Source organism: Gavialis gangeticus, unplaced genomic scaffold (assembly GCF_001723915.1).
Source record: "Gavialis gangeticus isolate Ggan-Ray unplaced genomic scaffold, GavGan_comp1, whole genome shotgun sequence".
Taxonomy (NCBI): domain Eukaryota; kingdom Metazoa; phylum Chordata; order Crocodylia; family Gavialidae; genus Gavialis; species Gavialis gangeticus.
The window spans coordinates 37,319,037-37,340,857 of NW_017729033.1; the positions used below are offsets into that span (position 1 = coordinate 37,319,037).

Here is a 21,821-nt window from a genome sequence, read left to right on the forward strand (position 1 = left end):
CTCTGCCATGACTCCTTCCCTGGGAAGGCACGCAGCGGCAGGGGGCTAGCCCCTACCAGCCCTGGATGATCTTCCCATGGATCTCTCCTGCTCCCTGTCATGGCCCCAGGCACCACTCTGGCTGGGCAGCAAGGGGCCCAGCCCCTGCTCCACGGGTTCCTCAATCTTCCCTCCACCTTCCTCCATAAACTTACCTGCAGGCAGCTGGGGGTGGGGGGAAAACTGCTCTTCACTGCTGCTGGGACTGAATTCCTGGCCACGTTCTTGTGCATGCATGCATACATGCATGTGGCACTCCCTGCATCCTGCAGCCCCTTGCAGGCTAGAACTGTGCCAGCCTGCAAGAAGAAACCCATTTCCTGCATTTTTCCATGGTGAATGGAAAACCTGGATCCCTGCATGATACTAGGTGTCTGGGACAAAATGCTGTCCTGGAGTCATGTAGCCCAGGACCAGGACTTGATATTCCCATTTTGGGACTATTCCACCCAATATGGTGGAATAGGTAGGCATGGGTGGTCATGCTACCCTCTTCCTGGGGGCAGGGAGCACAGACTGTGGGGTCCCATGTACTTGGCATCTGTGCCATAGGCCCATATAGAAAGTTCTCCTGTTTTCTTTATCAGTTTGAACCATGCACAGAGGCATGCTAGTTCTTCAGAACAAAAACCTGGAATGCAGGATATTGGAGCATTTTCACATGCGACTGAATTTGAAGGTAGTTCTACCATCCCAGTGTTTTCATAATATACCAAGGTCCATTTCTGATTGAAGTGGAGGGTCTCTCACAAAACATAAGAGTATCCTCAGTTCCTATGCTCCACACCTGACTGCACTCCAGAGCTGAACCAACAAAATAGCATACTGTTCATGAAGGAAATGAAACATCAAGTTCATGTAAATTTATTTCATTGTACTAGAAATGAGCTTGTTTCCATACATCCAAGTATAAAGAAAAGAAAGGATATTGGAAAATAGAAAAAAAGTATTAAGAATTTCATTATCTTGAGCCTCCAGATATCTTGATCTCATCTCCTAAAGTTCCTCTTGCATTTATTTACAAATGGAAGAACATTTCAAGCTTAGCCAGGAGAAGTCATATACTGATCCACAAGATACATTGTTGAAGAGACTTGCCTCTTTTTCTCTTCTCTCTTTTTTTTTTTTTTTAGTATGCACATTAACATTTGGCCACTCAAATAGCGGTTAATGAAAGTGTCCTTGGCCCCAATTTCCTTTTGGCAGATGAATGAGATCTTCATTAAAAAAGATGGATGAATAGAAATAGCTAAATTCATGGCCAAATGCAACTTAACAGTTCTATCCAAAAATCAGAGAGACACAAGGCCAATCCCAGAATATGCTATGTGCTTGCTATTATCTATTGAATGCAGATGTCACAGCAAATCTCTCACAGTTATCAGCTTTAAATTTTAGGTCTCATTTGATGGTGTATTCAGTACCACCACACTGAAATAAGCTTTTCTCTCTCCTCCTATTCCTCCAGGCCTCCTCTCTCCCCCTTCTCTGCCTCGAGTAAAAGAAAGGAGACAAGTCTGCCTTTTCAATCCACATGTGAGAAAGCGTTGCAAAATCAGGTCCTAAGTCTTAAACCTTAAGTTACTCTTACAGTATTCCTATGGTGTCTACTCCGTTTCATCTATAGCAGCAATTTTCAAACTTTGGTTCTGAAAACACCACAAAACAACATTTGTAAGAATCTCTCTTTGTAAGCATGTGTATCTTAAGTCTTAAATATTATTTAGACTTTAAAATAAAAAAAGTACCCAAAGATGCTTGAAATTTTTATTATACTAAATTAATATATTTATTCAGTTAAAATAAAAATACACTTCTATTATAAATATGACTAAACAAATGAGAACTCCATTCAGCAAAAGTTGTCCAAGTTGTGGCATTGATTTTGAAACAAGACCAGAACCTTTCAAAGATTTTTACCTCCCTCCCCACAAAGAAGAGCCTCACAACACCCCCAGAACAGTGGTTGAGGCATTCACTAGCGCCTGGTCTTAAAACAACCCAGTTTAACCAGTGGACTAGTAGCGTCTCTTGTTTTGTGCCAAAAGATGCCATTCTAGTGGTAAGAAATCTTTCCGAGTTTCATTCTAGGTGTGAGAAAGTAGGGGAGGGTGGCACCTTAAAAACCAATCCAGAGGTAAGAGCTTTTATAGTCAACTGCCTACTTCAAAGCAGTAGGCTAGATATGACTGCAGACCTGAGGAAACTGCCTAGCAGTTCTACTTGCTGGGGTGAAGCTCAAGTTGCAGCCAGCCAGGCTTCTATCCCTTCTGTATGGGTGAGGGTGCAAGAGATCCTGGGATACTTGAGGACTTCCTTTTGGATGGTATATCTATAGGGAGTGGCTACACCTTAATGGAACGATCTGAGTAGCACAAATCAGGGATAACTGCCCTGCCCTGAAGTGGCATCACTTTGAGCTGCATAACAAATGTTAATGTGTGTACAGTCCAGGGGTTAAGACCTCAAGGAGCTGCCCAAAATTATCATGCAAGGCCCATTTTAAACAGTAATTTTGGGTGGCTCCTAACTTCTGGATTGTCTGCACAATGCATATTAATACCTGAAGCTGGTTTAAAAAAGACATTCCTCATGCAGCTTGGAGTTATGCTACTCTAGGGCAGGATCATCCTTTGCTCAATGCTATTTAGCTCATTCTGCACTAAGGTGTAGCCACTCTGGGCATATGCTTCTTCAACAGCTTATACACCACTGACTTGCCCATGGGTGGATCTAGGATTTAAAAAAAAGGGGGGGGGGGAGAAAGAGGGGCCTAAAAACTGAAGGATGGAAAGTTTAAATATACTGGAACATCAAGACCATTAAAAAAAAAGAAGTTAGAAGGTCATTAATACCTGTGGAGCAGAGCAAAATTAAAAACAGGAGCCAGGGAGGTGATCAGGAGCCACAAATTCAAAAATCAACATTTTTAGCAGGAATAGAAATGTAGCTGTCCGTCCCAGGTGGGAGGCCTAATTTTGTCACCTCCTGATGTTATCCTGGATAACACCATTCTCTTAGATGTTAAAACGTGATCTATGCAAATACAAAAAAAAAACCAAACAAACAAACAAACAAAACCCCCACACAATCCAGCACTGATCCCCAGCCATATGCATTTTCAAATACTAGAAAACTTCAAAGTCTGGACTTTATGATTCAGCTAGATGCTTTGGCAAGTCCTGTAGCTTCCGTCCTGCAGTAACTGTGACCACAGATACACCATTCCTAGAATGCTTTCTACTGTATCTATTAGTTAACTCTTTGCGTTGGGGGAAAAAAAAGAAGAGTCAGATCTTCATATCAAGTCAATGGAAAATGGTCCATCTTCTGGGTATGAGCCTTCACAACTGACTTACCAGGCATTTTTCCTTTCATTTTGCAGTCATCTTTGAACTATGCCATCTCTGAATTTTTCCTGGTACTGTGGCCATTGAGTTTGCCTGTGATACACAGGGGCTTTTAGACCAGGTGCTAACTTATAAAACATTTTGGCCTTTTAAATGTTAGAAGGAGCAAACCCTGCAGTCATTGATATTTCCAGTCAAGGGAAAGAGCGCAGGCAGGAACAGGTGTATCCTGAAGATCAACACCTGGCTGCACAGGTGGCATCACCAGCAGGACTTTGCCTTTTTTGACCATGGGGTGTTGTTCCAAGAAGAATGATGGCTGGGAAGACAGGAGATCCACCTGACAGAGAGGGAAAAGCATCTTTGCAGACAGGCTCACTAATCTAGTGAGGAAGACTTTAAAGTAGGTTCACCAGGAGATGGAGACCAAAGCCCTGGGGTAAGTGGGGAAGCGGGGGATTTGGAGGAAGAGTAAGCAGGAAGGGGAAACAGGGTAAGTTCTCTTATACTTCCTGAATCCTGAGAAAGTAGGACAATCTACTAGTTACTTCAGGTACCTGTACACAAGTGCATAGAGCCTGGGAAATGAGCAGGAAGAACTGTAAGCCCTTGCACAGTGATGAAACTGATGTGATCAGAGTAACAGAGACTTGGTGGGATAGCTCACATGACTGTATGGAAGGATAGCTCACAAACTGTTCAGAAAGGACAGGCAGGGGAGAAGAGGATGAAGTGTTGTGTGATATGCAAAAGCCATACGATTGCTCAGAGCTCCAGTATGAAACTGGAGAAAGGCCTGTTGACCCTTTTCCAGAGACTTTCAGAGGGGAGAGCAACACGGGTGATGTTGTGGTGAGGGTCTGCTATAGACCACCAGACCAGGACAAAGTGATGGATAAGGCTTTCTTCAGATAGCTAGGAGAAATTTCCCAGTCACAAGCCCTGGTTCTCAGGGGGGGACTTCAGTCACTCTGACATCTGCTGGGAGAGCAATAGAGTAGTGCACAGGCAATCCAGGAAGTTTTTGAAGAGTGTTGGAGAGAACTTCCTGGTACAAGTGCTGGAGCAGCTAGCTAGGGGCTGTGCTCTTTTTGACCTGCTGCTCACAAACAGGGAAGAATTGGTGGGGAATGTAGTAGTGGATGGCAACTTGGGCAGCAGTGACAATGAGATGATAGAGTTCAGGATCCTGAGGAAAGGAAGGATGGAGAGCAGCAGATTAAGGTCCCTGGACTTCAGAAGAGCAGATTTCAACTCACTTGGCACATTCATGGGCAGAATCCCCTGGAAAGCTATTCTGAGGGAGAGAGGAGTCCAGGAGAGCTGGCTGTACTTTAAAAAAATCTTTACTGCGAGTGTAGGAACAGAACATCCCGATGTGCAGAAAGACTAGCAAGTATGATAGAAGACCAGTTTGGCCTAGCAGGGAACTCTTCAGTAAACTAAGTCACAAAAGAGAAGCTTACAAGTAGAAACTTGAACAAATAACTAGGGAGAAGTACAAGAGTATTATTGCTCAGGCATGCAGGGATGAAGTCAAGACAACAAAAATGCAGTTGCATGCAGGGGATGCGAAGGATAACAAGAAGTGTTTCTACAAGTATGTCCATACCAAAAGTAGGATCATGGAAAAAGTGTGGGTCCCTTACTGAATCAGGGAGGCAACCTCGTGACAGAGGATGCAGAAAAAGCTGAGGTACTCAATGCCTATTTCACTTCTGTCTTCATAGGCAAGGTCAGCTCCCAGACTACTGCACCTGGCAGCAGTTTAGGAAGGAGGTAAGCAGCCAGCAGTGGCAAAAGAACAGGATAGGGACTATTAAGAAAAGCTGAACATATACAAGTCCATGGGGCTGGATGGGATGCACCCAGGGGTGCTGAGGGAGTTGGCTGATATGACTGCAGAGCTGCTGGGCATCGTCTTTGAAAACTCAAGGTGATCAGGAGAGGTCCTGGATGATTAGATATCGGCAAACGTAATGCCCATATTTAAGAATGGGAAAAAGGACGATCCAGAGAACTACAGACCAGTCAGCCTCACCTCGGTCCCTGAAAAAAAAATCATGGAGCAGATCCTCAAGGAATCTCTCTCAAAGCACTTGGAAGAGAAAAAGGAGATTAGGAACAGTGAGCATGGGTTCATGAAGGGCAAGTCATGTCTGACCAACCTGATTGCCCTCTATGATGAGGTGACTGGCTCTATGGATGTAGGGAAACCAGTGAATGTAATATACCTTGATTTTAGCAAGACTTTTGATACAATCTCTCAGAACATCCTCACAGGCAAGGTAAGGAAGTACAGAAAGCACGATGGACAGAAAACTGTCTGGAGCATCAGGCTTAGACAGTAGTAATCAATGGCTTGAAGCCTGGTTGGAGTGCCCCAGGGGTTGGTCCTGGGGCTGGTTTTGTTCAGCGTCTTCATCAATGACCTGGAAGATGGCATAGAGCACATCCTCAGCAAGTCTGCAGATGACACCAAGCTGGTGGGAGTAGTAGATACACTGGAGGGTAGGGATAGGATTCAGACAGACCTAGACAAATTGGGGGATTGGGCCAAAAGGAATCTCATGAGGTTCAGCAAGGACTAGTGCAAAGTCCTGCACTTAGGACAAAAGAATCCCATGCATCATGACAGGCTGGGGGGTGACTGGTTGGGCAGTAGCTCTGCAGAAGGACCTGGGGGTTATAGTGGACAATAAGCTGAATGAGCCAGCAGTTGGTGGCTTATTGTTGCCAAGAAGGCTAACCGCATACTGGGCTGCATTGGTAGGCAGGTTGCTGGTAGGCCCAGGGAAGTGATTCTTCTCCTCTATTCAGCACTGGTAAGGCCAAAACTTGAGCACTGTGTTCAATTTTGGTTCCACCACTACAGAAACGATGTGGATAAATTGGAAAGAGTCCAGTGGGGGGGGGGGGCAAAAAAAATGATGAGGGGGCTGGGCCCATGACTTCCTAGAAGCTGATGGAACTGGATTTATTTAGTCTAAAGATGAGAAGATTGAGAGGGGATAATAGCAGCCTTCAGCTACCTGAAGTGGGGTTCAAAAGAGGATGGAGCTGTTCTTAATGGTGGCAGATGACAGAGCAAGGAGCAACAGTTTCAAGTTGCAGCAAGGGAAGTTTAGATTCAATATTAGGAAGAACTTTCTCCCTAGGAGGGTAGTAAAACACTGGGGCAGGTTACCCAGAGGAGGTGGGGCAATCTCCATCCTGGGAGATTTTCAGGACCTGGCTAGACAAAGCTTTGGCTGGGATGATCTAGCTGTGCATGGTCCTGCTTTAAGAAGAGGGCTGGACTAGATGATCTCCTGAGGTCCTTTCCAACCCTAATTTTCTATTATTCCAATCTCTAACCACCATCTTTTACAGCCCAGCCAATCCTTGCAACATAAAATGGGCTGTAGCAGGCTTAGGGATTTGCTCAGCTCAAAATAGTCTGTAAACACAATATAGTCTATATTCCCATGGCTTGCTCATCACACAGGTATCCTCCAATATCAGCAAGTCTTCAACTCTGACCCAGTCACAGACCATAAAGGACTTACAGATATGAGTCCTCTTCAGCCTGTGAGAAGGTGCCAGTGGCTTGCTGTGGCTGCTTTCCTGCTGCAGTCTTTCTTTTCAGGCTGTCTGTGACTCAGCTCCCTGTCATGGTGCTGCTCCCAGTCTCGCACCGGAGTCTCCTCCCAGAACCTGAGAGTCCCTTGTCAGATATTGCAGCCACTGGCCAAGCTACTCTCACTCTTTCCCCCCTTCTGTTCATCTGTCTCTTCCCTGGCTTCTTCCTCTAGAGCCCTATGGTTTCTTCTGGAAGCCTTTTACTTCCGGTGGCTGCTAATTATCTCCCTCAGCTGATCCAGTCCTCCTGAGCAGCCTGCAATTAACATTACTGCTTGCAGCTGGGCTGGAGTCTCTGAGCTTACAGCCTGCAATAGGTTTGCATAACCATTCTGAAATATAATTACAAATCTTCCATTTGGGCTGATGCAACATAATTATATTGAAACATTGTCATTATGTGACAGCACAGTATTAAAATAATTATTTTTTTTCTACTTATGCTGTTGGGTTAGAGTTTAGGATGTCCCCAGTTTAATAGTCTTATTATTGCCTTTACCAGGTAGTGCTTGGACAACCAGGGCTAATAAAGAACTATTCAAGTGGAAATCGTCATCACAATCCCTTATTTACATTTCTGAAGTTTAGTGCTTAAAAGAAGAGGTACCATGCCACCTGGCCTGAGCTGTCTCTCCTTCCATCAGGCTGACTGAAATCCACTATGCAGCTAGAGCTGCCAAACTGCACCAATGTAACTCCATTCTGATTTGCACAACCGTAGACCTCACAAACTGTTGAGCACAGTAACAGTTTTGTGGTATAGAGAAAGGAGCATAAACTCCCCTTTCTCTTGAAACTTCAGGCATTCCCTAAACACAGATCATAAAAATGTAAAAAGCTGGTACACAAACACCTGAAAGAATTCCCCCTATGCTCCCAACAGGGGCCAACAGACAGTTCTGCAACACTGTCCTGCCCAGGCACTCTGAACTAAGTGCATATGAATAAACTGACAGCATGTGTCTGAGTGTTGTAATGTTATCATCTGTCCACTAAGTATCTAAAGTATGGCCATCATCATCATCATAATCTAATTACCAATGTGCAGTCTTTCACATCACTTTCCTTCCAGCCTGCAGCTCCGTTACCTTTCTTCTTCCTTGAGACATTCCTAACCTGTCCCTCTGGGCTGATTCAACACGATCATTTTGCAACATCATGTCATGATGTGACAGTGCAATGCTATAATTTACAGGAGAGGTGAACAGGAGCTGTCCCTGGAACTCTTTCTATTTCAGTGTTTCCTTCGCAATTTTTTTTAACAAATTCTGCAACAGAGATTGTCACAACTCCCTAAGTCAAGTGGATTCTAGTGTTTGAGTTTTAATTCCACTTTTATTGCTTTTGAAACTCTTTCTCCTTAACCGTCTTCCCTTGTATACAATGTTCAATATCATTATCCTTAATAATTTAATTTTTGGACTATACTTAGATATTGCTTCATTTTAACCTCAGTCTTATTGCAAATGGACTCCCTTCCTTCCTGTGTTCTCTTTTCATTATGAATGTTTTTCTATTTATTTTACTTTCCTTTGCAAGGTCTAACCCAGCCTGACTTGGCAAGTCTGTCCCTATCCCTGTGCTTTGCGAATGCTACCACAGCTTTCCTTGCTGACTAACCCTTTCTTCATTCCTTACAGAATATCTTCTTTCTTCTAATTTTCTTTCCAAGGTGCTTATTAATTCAACTAAGTCTGAAGCTGCTCCCTAAAAGTTTCCTCCCTTGCTTGGGATACAAAGTCCAGATCATTTGTATATTTTTGATTTAAAGAGACTTTGAGCTTTTCTTAGTCAAATCCTTGAGCACATTGGTCCACTTGACTTTACTAACTGAATAAAGGAAGCTAATTTTGCTTCTTTTGAAGTTACAGACCTGTATTTTGCTGGACATTAAATGGGAAGTATGACAAGGCATAATCAGCCAGTCCAACATTATCTGCTGTGACCAACTCCCTGTGGTGCCCATTTGGTGAAGAAATCTGCTAGATGTCACTTCCAAGAACATCTGGGCCCTCCCATTATAAATAGCATTTATTCTCCAGTCTATATCTGGGAATTTAAGAAGTTTCACATACTAACACAATTCCTGGGAGCTAGTTTCTGATAATGTTATAGAATTCTCCATTTGGAAGTCTGACTCTGGAGATCTATAGCATAGCCCAACATCTTTTTTTTATTCTGAAAAAAAACCTGGCATGTCAAAGTCTGATAGCAACGATCTCAGAAAAAATAAAATAAAATAAAATAAAATAAAAAAATAAATGATTCAGTGGTGCCACTTCACTGGAGAACTGCAAATTAAGTATTTATATTTAAGACAAGGAAAATGTGTCCCAAGTGACTGCAAGGTCTTTTATTTTTACCTCAACAGTATGTAATGCTTTAGGACAAAGCAAAGATAATTAAAGGAAAAACGTTAAATACATGACAATAAACAGAAAACAGGATGAACTAAAATGTGAATTTATGAAAGGTAGATCATGCCAGACTAAATCAGTATTTATCTGTGTATAATAAGATAAACTCTATTATAGACAAGGAAAATGTGGTAGATCCAATTTATCTGGACTTCAATACAGCATGTGGATATAGCAGCACATAGAAATTATTAGTTAAGGTGAAGAAGATAATCATGAACGGCGCGTGCCCCCAGCGGCTGGGGGGCCACGGTGGCAGCGGGAGTGCAGCAGTGGTAAGCAGGGGAGCTCCTGCAGCCACCACCGGGTCTGTCAGCGACGAGAGGGGTGGCGAGTGCCAACCAAAGGATGGTGACCACCCATAGCTGCCGCTGGTAGTGGTGGCCCGCGGGAACGGTGAACCACCCGCAGCCGCCACCGGAGGTGTCAGTGGCAGGGTGGTGAGTGGCGACTGCCCACAGGTACCGCTGACACTGTTGGTGGTGCCTCTTTCCAGGGGGTCCACCACCACACTATGCGTCCCCCCTGAAGATAATGCAAACATTGCAAGGTGGGTAAGGAAGTGGAAAAAGGGGAGATGGCAAATGGATTATGCTGAAAGGGGAATACCAAGTGGAACCAGATCACTAATGGACTTTCCTCAAACAGTGGTCTGGTAACCAATCTTATTTAATATTTTCCTGATTATAAATAGCAATGTACTAATGAGGGTTATTTTTACTAGAGCTACAAAATATTAGTACTACTGTACCAAGTGTTGGGGATATTTATTCCGGAATATTGTCCTTCATGTTCTAGAAAGATTAATTCAAACCAGAATAGGTGCACAGAGCCCCATTAGAATGATTAGGAAATAGGGATCATACAAGAGGAGACTAAAGGGCTTGACTTGGTAAGCCTAGGAAAACAAAGGCTGAGAGGAGATACAATTGCTCGTTCTAAATCTTGAGGGTAAATACTGTGGAGGGAAACCTATTTAAGCTAAAGGACAACATTGCCACAAGCACAAAGAGTATAAAGTGACCATTTAAACTAGAAATTGGAAAGTTTCAATCATGGTAGTAAAGTGATGGAACTGTTGCCAGCCTTGGCTATTTTGAAGGGGCCTAGGCTAAGCTGCAGAAGTGTTGCTAAACAGAAGGTCCAAAGCTGGTTTCTGAGTATCAATACTGTGAACCTTTGCAGGAGTGACCATTAACTTGGTCAGCAAGCAAAGGAAACCATCAAACAATTAAACAAAGCACAAGGTCTGAAAAGAGATTCATACATTGTAAGGCTGGAAGGGACCTTGGAAGATCATCGGGTCCAGCCCCTGCACCAAGCAGGAAAGATAACTAGGGTCAGACAAGGGAAGACCGTACAGTAAGTAATCCAGATACACTTTATCATAGCTTAGAGAACTCAGCAGATTCAAGAAGATCTGGTGCCAATCTGCATGCAATCCTCGTCCCACCTCTCGAGTCTCCCCAGCCGTCATAGGTGCGAATCTATGTGGTGCTGTTGCAGGTAACAAGGTAAACGTTGGGATAAATGTTTGTTTTCATGTTTTAAAATGCAAGCAAATAAAAGGTTGGACTATAGACCTATTTCTGCCTCTTTCATCCGTAGCCTACCCACAAGGTTACCTCTAATCTGGGTAACAGAACAGCCTCCCAGTAGTAGTGGGGAGAGCATAAAACCTAACTAGTTTTAGGATGGAGCTTGGTCATGTCATGAAAGGGGTGTGACTACTTTCTGTTGCAAGGTGATGATCTAGGGGGCAGGTCATTTCTGGGAAGTGTAATGATGAAGCACACTCAACCACAGAGCAGCTCTTTGCTAGCCTGTAACTCCTCACTATCTGAGACTGTTTCTGGAATATTTCTAACTCCTGGAACAGTCAACAAAGTAGTAAAGTAATGCTTGTTACACAACAATTAAGTAAACTGCTGACACATACTCTTCTGTCTGGAGTTACGTGGAATAAAGCTGTCAAAATTAATTCTGATGACAAACAGCTAGGTGCCACCTCTTCTCTCCTCTTGTACAAGAGTAATAGTGGCACTCCAATATGGAGCAGTCAAACATGAAAGCTCTCAGCTGATGCACCCATTATTCTTAGGGTTATATAAACCAGTGTTCAGTGTGGTGCAAACATTATGCAAGTACAGCATGTCCCCAATTCAGAACCCCTGCTTAACATCTTAGAACACATTTGTTATTCAGAATATGCCTTGCAATTTCTTGTTTCGTTTTGGCAGCCAAATGGGAATTTTCCTTGTTGTATTGAAAGTACTAGAGGAAAGAATCTTACAAAAGTCTGCATGAAATTTCTGTTGTTCCTTCACAAATTTCAACTCTTTTTAAGTCAGTCTGCATCTGGGCTATTAAATTAAACCTACCTTTAGATCTCCTGATGGAGAAACACATTCTTAATTTCTCACTGTCATTACCCAGTGATGACAACGATGATAGTGACACTTTCTCACTAACATGGCTTCAGTAAGACCAAGAGGGGACTACTACAATGGCAAAAGGGCATAGGACCTGGACAGGTGACTCTTATTTTAATTATTTATGCTGCATTCCAAAGTGGACAGAGTAGTACCTATCTTATGGCAGCTGTTAAGAGAAGGCCCTTTTACAGTGATTTGCCATTAAGCAGCAAGGAAGTGGGTAAATAACCTGCTGACGATGAGTACACAGCTATCCCAGGATGAAAGCAGACAGATGATACCCAAAGCAATGTGACTTCTGTTAGTATAGTGTTATTCCAATTATTCCTGGGATTATTCTACACTGGATTTGAATGTTACACTGTAGGGACCTACCTAAACCTTGGCACAAGTCCTACCTAAATCTCACCCTTTTTGCTGCATGTCCCCACTCCCCTGTCACTGCTGTTGAGTTGCCAAGAGGCAAACATCGCAGCATTAATTGCCTCTTGGCCACTCAGTGGCAGAGGTGGGATGGGAGGGTGGCGCAGTGAAGAGAGTGAGATTAAAGGTACCACTGCTGCAAACTTCTGCAGTGATTTAGGTAGATCCCTGTACATTAGTGTAAGGATTCATGTTATCTACCCACTTCTAGTTTATACCAGTGTAAAAACTGGTTATGTTGATACAACTCCAAATTGCTCTTTCTTCATGCTTCCTGAAGAGATTGCAAAAGTCTGAGGGTGGGAAAGGAAATTCTAGTTAGTTCCAGCGACAGTGATGAATTGTGCAATTTGTTCCATGTTTAACATGTCCCTTCTTCAGAGAGAGTTCACAAGCACTCATATAAGCAGTGAGCAGGAAGCAACAAGTCAGAAAAGGATGAAGGTGATAGCTTTATGATGATAGCTGCTCAGTTTGGACTTGCAGATATTAGAGTCATTCAATCAAAGTGGTTTTTTTCAGTTTGCATAAAAATAAAGAAGATAATGGTATAGAACCATGAATATTAATAATTCATTATGACACCATGTAAAAGGCGAATTTTTAACAAAGGTTCCAAATTTAGGATTAGAAATGGATTTAAATTGAAACAATTTGGTGATTATCAGAACAAAGAAGAAAGAAAGGGAATTTCACACACAAAGGGCAGCTTAGGAAGTGTCTACACTAGCTGAGAATAGCTGTAGGTTGATATTTGTAACAGTATTCATTGCTCAAATCCAACAGAACAGATGGTCCTGAGTAGACCTAAAACTTACTCACAAATGAACAGGCTAGCATTTCACTGGAGTTGGGAGAAATTGGAGTTTCTCAAGAAACTTACATATTGAAATATGGCCCCAGGTTGGCAGAAGGCAATGCACTACCCTTTGGCAGGAGCAGAGGAACTCTCTGTCTTGCTAACTTTGACAATTTTTTTTCTTTTCAATGCTGAGGACTTTGCTGATGGAGCAATATCTTAGGCAACAAATTTAGATCCAGATGACCTGGTTCTGCTCCTGCATGCACAAAGTTCACAGTCTGGTAATTCCATTCACTTCGCAGGGGTACTCCTGACTTACCTCAGTGCAAGTAACAGGCTAAGGACCAGTACTGGAGTTTGGAGTCAGAAAAATACTAAATTAAAGAAAATTCAAAACAACACACTGGAGACCAAGTGCCTGATCTAGATCTCATTTGCCTCTGTACAAAGCATGAGCTATATCATTGGAAGCCAGAGCTGAGCGCAGATCCTAATCTTTATCTAGATTTTCATATTTGTTTATTCATAAAGTTCCTCTACCTATGTGGAATGAGTAGACTTCACCACCTGATGTTATGGGCTAGGGACAGACATTACACATAAACTGGTTTAAGTGATCAGAAACTGGTTTCAACCTGTAACAGAACAGAAGTTCAGCGCACATAAACCAGTTTCAAAATAGCTGAAACTGGTTTAAGATAAACCTGGTTGAATGTTTATCTTAAACCAAATCAGACTTGGCTATTTTGGGTCAAACTAGTTCATGCAATGTCTGTCCCAGACCTCTTTCTGGTTTAAGATAAACCAGAGTCCTCCAGCATCCCAGATGCTTTGCAGCCTTGGGCTGGGCTGGGCTCGGCTGTGCTGTCTGCTCCAGAGAACAGGGCTGGCCCCACCCCTCTCCTCCCTAGCCAGAGCTCTGGGGGAGACTGCAGGCACAGCAGGATCTGCCTGGCTTCCCTTGCTGCTCAAGCAGGTATTCCCCACCTCCTTCCCTCCCACAGCACAGACCCTAGCCCCATGGACCCTAGGCATGTGGGATGCTGAGAGGTGTGTCTGTATGTGTCTCCAATTTCACTGGGACAGGTAGACAGAACAGTATCCACTTAGGGCTTTTTGGAGATAACCAACAGGTCAGCTGTTAATGTCTCTCCCTTCCTTCCTTGGAAAAAGCTGTTTAAGAAGAGCTTAAATTAATGACAGAAGCTTTTGTTTTGCTGATGGGCTGATAAACACTGTGGTTTTATCAGCCCCCCCTGCTGGTTTGCAGCCCTATCAGGTTTGCAGACAGTGAGAGGGAGATTGCAAAGCTCAGTATCATCAACAGATGCATGCACTGCATACCCCACTTTGCCTCAGAGTGCTAGCTGGGGTCTGGCAACATTCCCACCCCTTGAGCAGCGAGTGGGGGGGAAAGCCTGAGACAGTGCAGGCCAGAGTGGGGGTTTAACCCCTTCCTAATCAGAGAATCCTGCCTGGGCCAGGTCCCCCTGTCCCCCCAGCTCAGCACTGTCCATGGGAAAGGGTGGCTGCTCTAGCACCCCCTGGCTTCGAGCCTGAGCCACTGCAGGCATGTGCCTGCATTTCTGAAATGAAAAGGGAATGTCTATCCACCTCCAGATTGGTTCAAGCTTTGCAGGTTAGACTAACCTGCAAAGACTTAATCAATTCAGGCTCAAGCTTTTTGAATGTTTGCCCCTAGCTATGATCATCAGCAGATCTACATCAAAGGGGGCAATCCCATTCAGCTAGTCTTCTGCCTCAACTGTAAAACATATGAGCTAGAATCTGTCGTCTTTGCTTCTCATAAGTATTCCAACATTATTATTACATTATAGTACTACATTACTTTGCAGATGGTCTCCCTGACTTTGGTAAGACAGCTCATTGCACAACTGAGAAGGAATAATGGGGGCAGAACTTTGCCCTCCGTGTAGGGCCAGGGCCAGATGTTCATGGGCAAGGTGCCCATAGCAGGGGCCAAACTTTAGAAAGAGGTCAAATCCCATTTAAAGACCTGCATGTGGTGCTTACTCAGATAATACAGTACTAGGCAAAAGCATAACATCCTGAGAAAAATGTTTAAAACTGCTCAGCATCTTCAACCCCAGTGGGGCTGAAGGTTGTTTTAATCTGGCTTATTCTTTTGCTGCTGAAAAGACCGGAGACAAAAACCTGGATCAGAGGATCTAAGTACATCAAAGAAATTCTTCCACAATCCTTTCCTGCACTTCTTATTTTCTCTTCTGGTAATATTTCAGCAGCATGTGATAGAAACGTAGGCATGACTTTGGAAGGCTCCCTGTTTCTATAAATGGTCAATTGCCACTTACCATTATTTTAATCTTTCATAGAAATAAAGATTGCCTAAAAATATGGGAAACATTACAAGATGCATTTATGTACAAGAACCCATGTAATATTACAACAGATGACTATCAGCCTTTAATGGATTTAGCAAGACATCCTGTACCATGCAACAAGGTAATAATGCTTGTGTGTGGATATGGACTGTATGTGTTCTTTCTCTGTATAATTCCTACTACAATGGACTCTTTCCATGGTAATCACAAGCGGTTCCAAATACCTGGAGGTACCCTGACTTCAGGGTTGCTATAATGTCCAACCCATGCATTTGTTCTTCTGGACCAAGAAACCCTCAAAATTCTGTTTATTGGCAGCCATTGCTGGACATCACTGTTTCTACTGTCAGTGGCTGGACCATAAAGGGAAAATTGTGGTGTCTGTTACAGCTTTAGAAGAAGTACTCTACAAAAGGGAGATGTAGCTATACAGTTAGAGGCAAACAGCTTTTAAAAGCTATTGTCCCATATGGTATCAGAATGCAGATAGTAATGAAGAAGTTATATTAACTAACCAAAAAATATCCCTTAAAGTCATTTAAACCACATTGTTAAAAACATGACAGTTTGTGATAAAAAAGCAGCCATTTTCATCAAACCACTCTAAAATTTGAAAAATAAAACAGCTTTTATTTTCCATCCTTTGACAAAAACCTGAAAACTAAAACATCTTTATCAACATCAAAATGGTCACAATGAAAGTCTTCATTTTCTGACCAGCTCGAATATCACTGCCATTTATTACACATTATCTCCTCTCTCACACAGTCACTGCTTTGGAGCAAGACAAATGAACTGGTTCACCGTTACACAAAAGCTGACCACAATTTCCTTACTCTGGAGGACACCTTGCTGGGTTACATAGCTGACCAGGTGTCATGGTGTGGTGATCCAGCCAGCCCAGGTAAGGATACTTTTTCACTCCTATACAATAAATATATGAGCATTGATAGTTGTCATTTTTTCTTTGCTCATATATTTCAATAAGATATTACATACCTCTCAGGACTGATATTTCACCTCTTTGGTTTCAACCCAAATGTAATTTATTTTAAAAGTATTGAATCTTTAGCCTTGCCTGAGTCATGGAAGTGTGAAAAAATATTTATTTCTCAACTTCTAAGAAGTTTTTTTTATCACCCAGTGCTGGGAAAATACCACATTTTCCCCTCAAAGAACACATACCTTTCCCTTCCAAATCATGTGGGGCAAATAAGAGTAAGTATTATATATGAGAGATATGGATTTCAATGGATCTGGAAATTTGGTGGAAAGAAAGCAGTGGCAGCGTTAACTGCCATAATTCTGGGCATCTGGATTTGGCCACTGTATGGGAGCAGTCTGCAGTTGGACTTGGGGTGTGCTCCTGGACTTTGTTCACAGTTGGACTTGCTACACAGCCCCAGACCCAGCATGCTGGGCTAGTGTGCAAGGTTGATTCATTGACACCATCCAGCACATGGGACTGGCAGCAGGCTCAGCTCTCCAACTGTTGCTACATGGTTACTGACCTATAACACAAGGTAAGAACGTTTATTTTTCAAGATGTCTTTCAAAAACAGGGTATGTATTATATTCAAGGGTGAGTTACATACAAGACAATATGATATCTCACTGCATTTGGCATATCACTGGTACAGACTGCAGGGTCACATGTCTTTACTTTAGTCAGTATCTTACTGGGATTGTTATGGTAGCAATTGAAGAATAAGGTCCTGGGGCTATAATGGAGCTCTAATCAGAGAAGCCCTTTAAAACTGCATAGTCTTATTGAAGATAGGATGCAATACTACCTAAATGTTTGATGACAACTTCTCTAACTATAATTATGTGACACAATGTTTTTTTTCTGTTTGTTTTGTTTCATGGCTTTTAAGGCATTAACTATGAATCTTGTCCAAAGTGGACTGAATGCGAGAGCAACCCCAGCACTGTATACTGGAAAATGGCATCCAAACTGGTAAGGCCTATATAGCAAATTTCCTCTGCTATGGGGGAAGGGATAAAAGAAGGTAAATTCTGGCCCCACTGCAGTCAGTGGCAAAACTCCCACTGACTGCAGTGGGGCCAGGATTTTATTTGGCCTCATTCAAGAGGGCAGACATGTGGCTAAAGTAAGCACTAAGATCTTGTATTTTATGCTGTAGCAGACTTAGGGGTCCAACACTAGCATCTGACACCCCCCGGCAGTCAGACTTGCATGCTGCACTCTCTGGTCTCCTAACCTCCTATCTGCCTGTATGACTCTGAGGTTAATAATGATGCATTTGGGAAGCTGTCTCTAGAGGCTGAAGTAGTTCATTTAGTGCCTTCCTTTTCAGCAGTCTTATGGGCTTCTCTGCCCCCAAAGCTCAGTTCTCAGGGCTTCTCCACTCCCAAAGCCATACCCATGCCTTACAGGTATTACTCTAATTTCATTTACTGGGTACACTGGACTTGTCTTTATCTCACTTCACCCCAGCCTGTGGGCACCTTACCCTTACAGGGCTGCTCCCTCACTGTCTCTGCTCTTTGCCAGTCTCAAAGCACAGAGGGTCTTCCCAAGACACCCCCCTGTAGCCTCCAACCAAACCCAGCCCCCCAGGCTCGTTGGGGGAGGCTAGGTTACATAACATAAAATGCATTATTGTTGTAAGGCTGCTTCTTCTTCTAAAGATCTGGGCCATCCTGAGCCTCTAGCCCCAGGCTTAGGCTTATTTGACCCCTTTCTCCATCTCTTCCCTCTGACCTGGCTCGCTGTTAACAGGTCCCAGGTGTTGCTAACTCCCTAATCAAAGGCCAGCATCCTGGTACCCGCAGTCTGCTTGCTGGGTCCTGCAGCCCATTTACTACTCACATCAGCTGTAGGTTCCCCACAAGCTGCACTTGCTTTGCTGGCTTGGTCCTGCTCTGCTGTCTTCCTTCCAGTAATGGGGGGGGGTCACTGGTTACATATACTCAGCGTTTAATGTCACAGTTGTTTGGCCATTCTTATCCTGACTTGAACTGGATCTTCTATAAGTGATGATCTGGACATTTGCTCTTGAACAGTACCAAGTGTATGGCAGTTGCTTTACAAATACTAATTACAATTTTTATAATTAAGGAGGATAATAGTGTCAGAATCAAGCCCACAAGGTAAAATTACTAAAGTAAATATGTGAGGGCTGCAAAGCATTCTGGAAATCACTATAGATTCTGGCTGAGAGAACAAGACTTTTACCTTCTGAACATAAACCCAAAGAGAAAACACTTCTTTAAAATTCACCGCTACAGCAAGGTACTGACCGAATTGCCTCACTTTAAGCATGCAGCAACTCCACTGACCTCAGATTAAAATTAGGCAAATACTTTAGTCTCTTGCTGAATCAAGGCTTTTCAAAATACTCATTTAGCTCTATTCTGTTAGGAGTCTTCTAAATCAAAGGCAATTGAAGGCTACTTTTCATCACCTTCAAATCATAGATAATCTTCCTTTAACACTCCCAGGTCACTAACTTTACTCTTACTCCTGGATGATGTCAGTTCACAAGAGAACTCGCAGTAATGCACTAATGGATCCAGAAGAGGGACCCTGATTGGGACAACCTTTGCTAAAGATTTTAGTTGAAGTTGGACAGATGTCTCTTGCTACTGTTTACCATTCGAGTCGCTTTAACTATGGCCCCTGGGAATGACCAAGACTCCCTGACACACTTATGTTGAGCAACAGTTTTCTGTGATGCCTGCTTCCCTCACTAGTTTTTGGCAGAAGAAGAAGATGGACATAGTTTAATTCAACTACACCCACTTGGAGCGTAAAAAGGTGCTTAAAGATCAATAATACCTTCAGAATTAAAAATAGTGACCAGCTCCAAGGAGATAAAGATCCCACTTGCTTCCTTGGAATGTAAGGATTACAGGAGAGCGTCCCTCCAGTCTCAAGAAAAGATAATGTTTTTACCGGCTATTTTAGTTGAATTAAACACTTTGTTTTCTCTTAGTCTAAACCAAACATTAAGAGAAGATTCTTCCTTAGTCTGAATAGTGGTAATGCCATTACTCTCTTATGTGAAAAGCCTGAAACAAAAAAAATACAGTTTTCAGAGATTGCTCTGGGTATGTATAGTGAAGCTTGCCAATTTTCTAAAACGTGCAGGAATTCTATAGCCTGTTCTTGGATCAGTTCATGAACCCAATCGATGATCGTCTCCCTTCCAGCTTCTGCCAGAGACATAGATATATTAGCTTGAACTATGGCTGAGGAACACACAGTAGCAATGGGGCAGCCTAAAAAGGGCTTCAAAGCACTTTTGTGCCACTCAGCTGTCAAAGCTCCTTTGTATCACGTTGGGCCCATTCCCAGTGTCATTTAGAATGTTTGTTGGCTACTCTGTTTTGCAACAATTGCTTACAGCCTCAGGAGCCCATTTCAGCATCTGGGGAGCTCTGGACTGCAGGGATATCTGACTGACTGTAGAAGGAGCAAGGGATAGCTTATGCATTGCAGTAGTGACTCTTCCCCCATGTAAGAACTGATTTTCACAGGGGAGTCCTCCAGGGGTTGCCAGAGGCTAGGCTGCTCTTTGTTACAATGCAGCCCATCTCAGGTGAGGCCCTGGTTTACTGTGTTCAGTAGGAAGCGTAGATTCAGTCCCATAGCAAGCAGACATCCTGATCTCTCAGGTGGCTCATAGATTTACAGTTACATCCAGGGCTCGAAAAGGGGTGTTCCCAAATGGAAACAACTGGTCATGCTCCCTTTGCCTCTCATTAGCACCTAAAGTAGTTTACTTTCCAGGACCTCCTGTTTGAATAGCCTGCTGCCCTCTTATTTTTTTCTTTAATCCCGCTAGCTTTCAGTGGAACAGGCACAGGCTAATTCTAACACAAGCACTGAGGTTCAAAAAAAGTTAACACCCTGCGAAACAACTCAGTCATAACAGGAAACAGCTGTGCTTAATTAACTCCTGTTGTAACTTCCTTGCTTTCAAGAGGTTAATTTTACCTTAAAATTTATACATAGGAGCACATACAAGTATGGACATACACAGCCATTAAAACTGAAAAGTCTCCTTATCCTCCAAAACGATAAATAAATATGGGTACTCAATAACTGTAGCCATCTTAGAATACTTTAGAGATAGGTCTTACAGAATAGAGGTACATTAATGCTTTAGTCACCTAAAAGTCGAACACTACATGATATAATGTTTTAGCAAAGGAAAGCCGAAGACCCCAGAGCTTGAGCTGCTGAAGACAAGCACACAGCACAGCTCAGAAAGGAGAGGCTACTTTAAGGCGCATTGCATATTCTCAAGCCTGCAGCTGCTCTTCTTTGGGTTATTGTCCCAGGTTAAGTAAAATTAGTATAAGGACTGCTCTGTCTTTCACAGGCTGCCAATAGCTCCATGGCACCGATGGCAGCTCAAAGTCAGGGTCCTTGTACACTGTGACCCTTAGACTATACACAGAACAAGTATGATACAGACATCATTATGGCCGCTCGGTGCCACCCCAGGATTAGCATGTAAGCAACGATTCATTTCTAGCCAGTTAATGCAGTGTGAAGGCAATTTTGCACCAGCATATACAACCTTTTCTTTTCACTATCATCTTCTGTTAAAATAGCAGGGCAGATCCTTAGCTGCGTAAATTGATGCACTTCCACTGAAGTTAAAGGAGAGATGCAAATTTACACAAGCTGAGGACTTGACCCTTTGTTTCACTGGTCTGACGTAAAATGTCTATTTGCTTTGTTCAGTTTGCAGAAGAAGCGTGTGGTGTGGTTCAAGTGATGCTCAATGGATCAATAGATGCTGGAGCATTCAGAAGCAGCAGGTATCTACTTAACACAGGGGTGGGCAAAATACGGCCCGTGGGCTGGATCCGGCCCACGGAGCCCCTGCAAAACCAACATAATGGTGGCTGCCTCTCTAAAAGCCTGTGGTGGCACAAGCCGCCGGCTGCAGCACCTCAAGTTGTTTCCTTGGGTTCTGGTTATGAGGCAACCAACCCTGACCTCAGCCTGCCCCAGCTGGTCTCGCCCGCCCCTGGCTCAGATCACGTTTGCTGCTTGAGAGGGGCGGGGGCTGGGCCAGAACCTGTGGTGCCGGTGAGGGGAAACAGTGTCTGGGCCAGGGTGTGCTTTGCTGCACGGGACTGGAAAGGGCCCTGCCCTGCAGGTAAGCCCAGGAAAGCAGCTGCTGGGCAGGCTTTCCCCATGTCGTGCCGCTCGGGCCATGCAGGGTCAGGCTGGGGAGGGGAAGTAGCAGCCGGGCCACAGCTCCAGCCCAGTCAGCACCAGGGAGGAGAGGTGGCGGCGGAGCCGTGTGCCACTCAGGACAGGACGAGCCCGGCTGGAGCGGCAGGGGCTCAGCTGCATTTTCCCCTACCTGCGTCGGTCAGTCCCA

At 43.6% G+C, this 21,821-nt stretch overlaps 1 protein-coding gene across 1 annotated transcript in view; it reads left to right on the forward strand.

Annotated features, from left to right (window-relative positions):
* LOC109304108 (ADP-ribosyl cyclase/cyclic ADP-ribose hydrolase 1-like) overlaps nucleotides 1-21,821 on the forward strand; it is a 48,314-nt gene that overhangs the window by 12,693 nt on the left and 13,800 nt on the right. Inside the window, exons 2-5 of the mRNA XM_019526614.1 lie at nucleotides 15,442-15,571; nucleotides 16,219-16,354; nucleotides 17,328-17,410; nucleotides 21,173-21,249. Coding sequence (XP_019382159.1) covers nucleotides 15,442-15,571; nucleotides 16,219-16,354; nucleotides 17,328-17,410; nucleotides 21,173-21,249 — 426 coding nt within the window. The remainder of the gene's footprint in view (nucleotides 1-15,441; nucleotides 15,572-16,218; nucleotides 16,355-17,327; nucleotides 17,411-21,172; nucleotides 21,250-21,821) is intronic.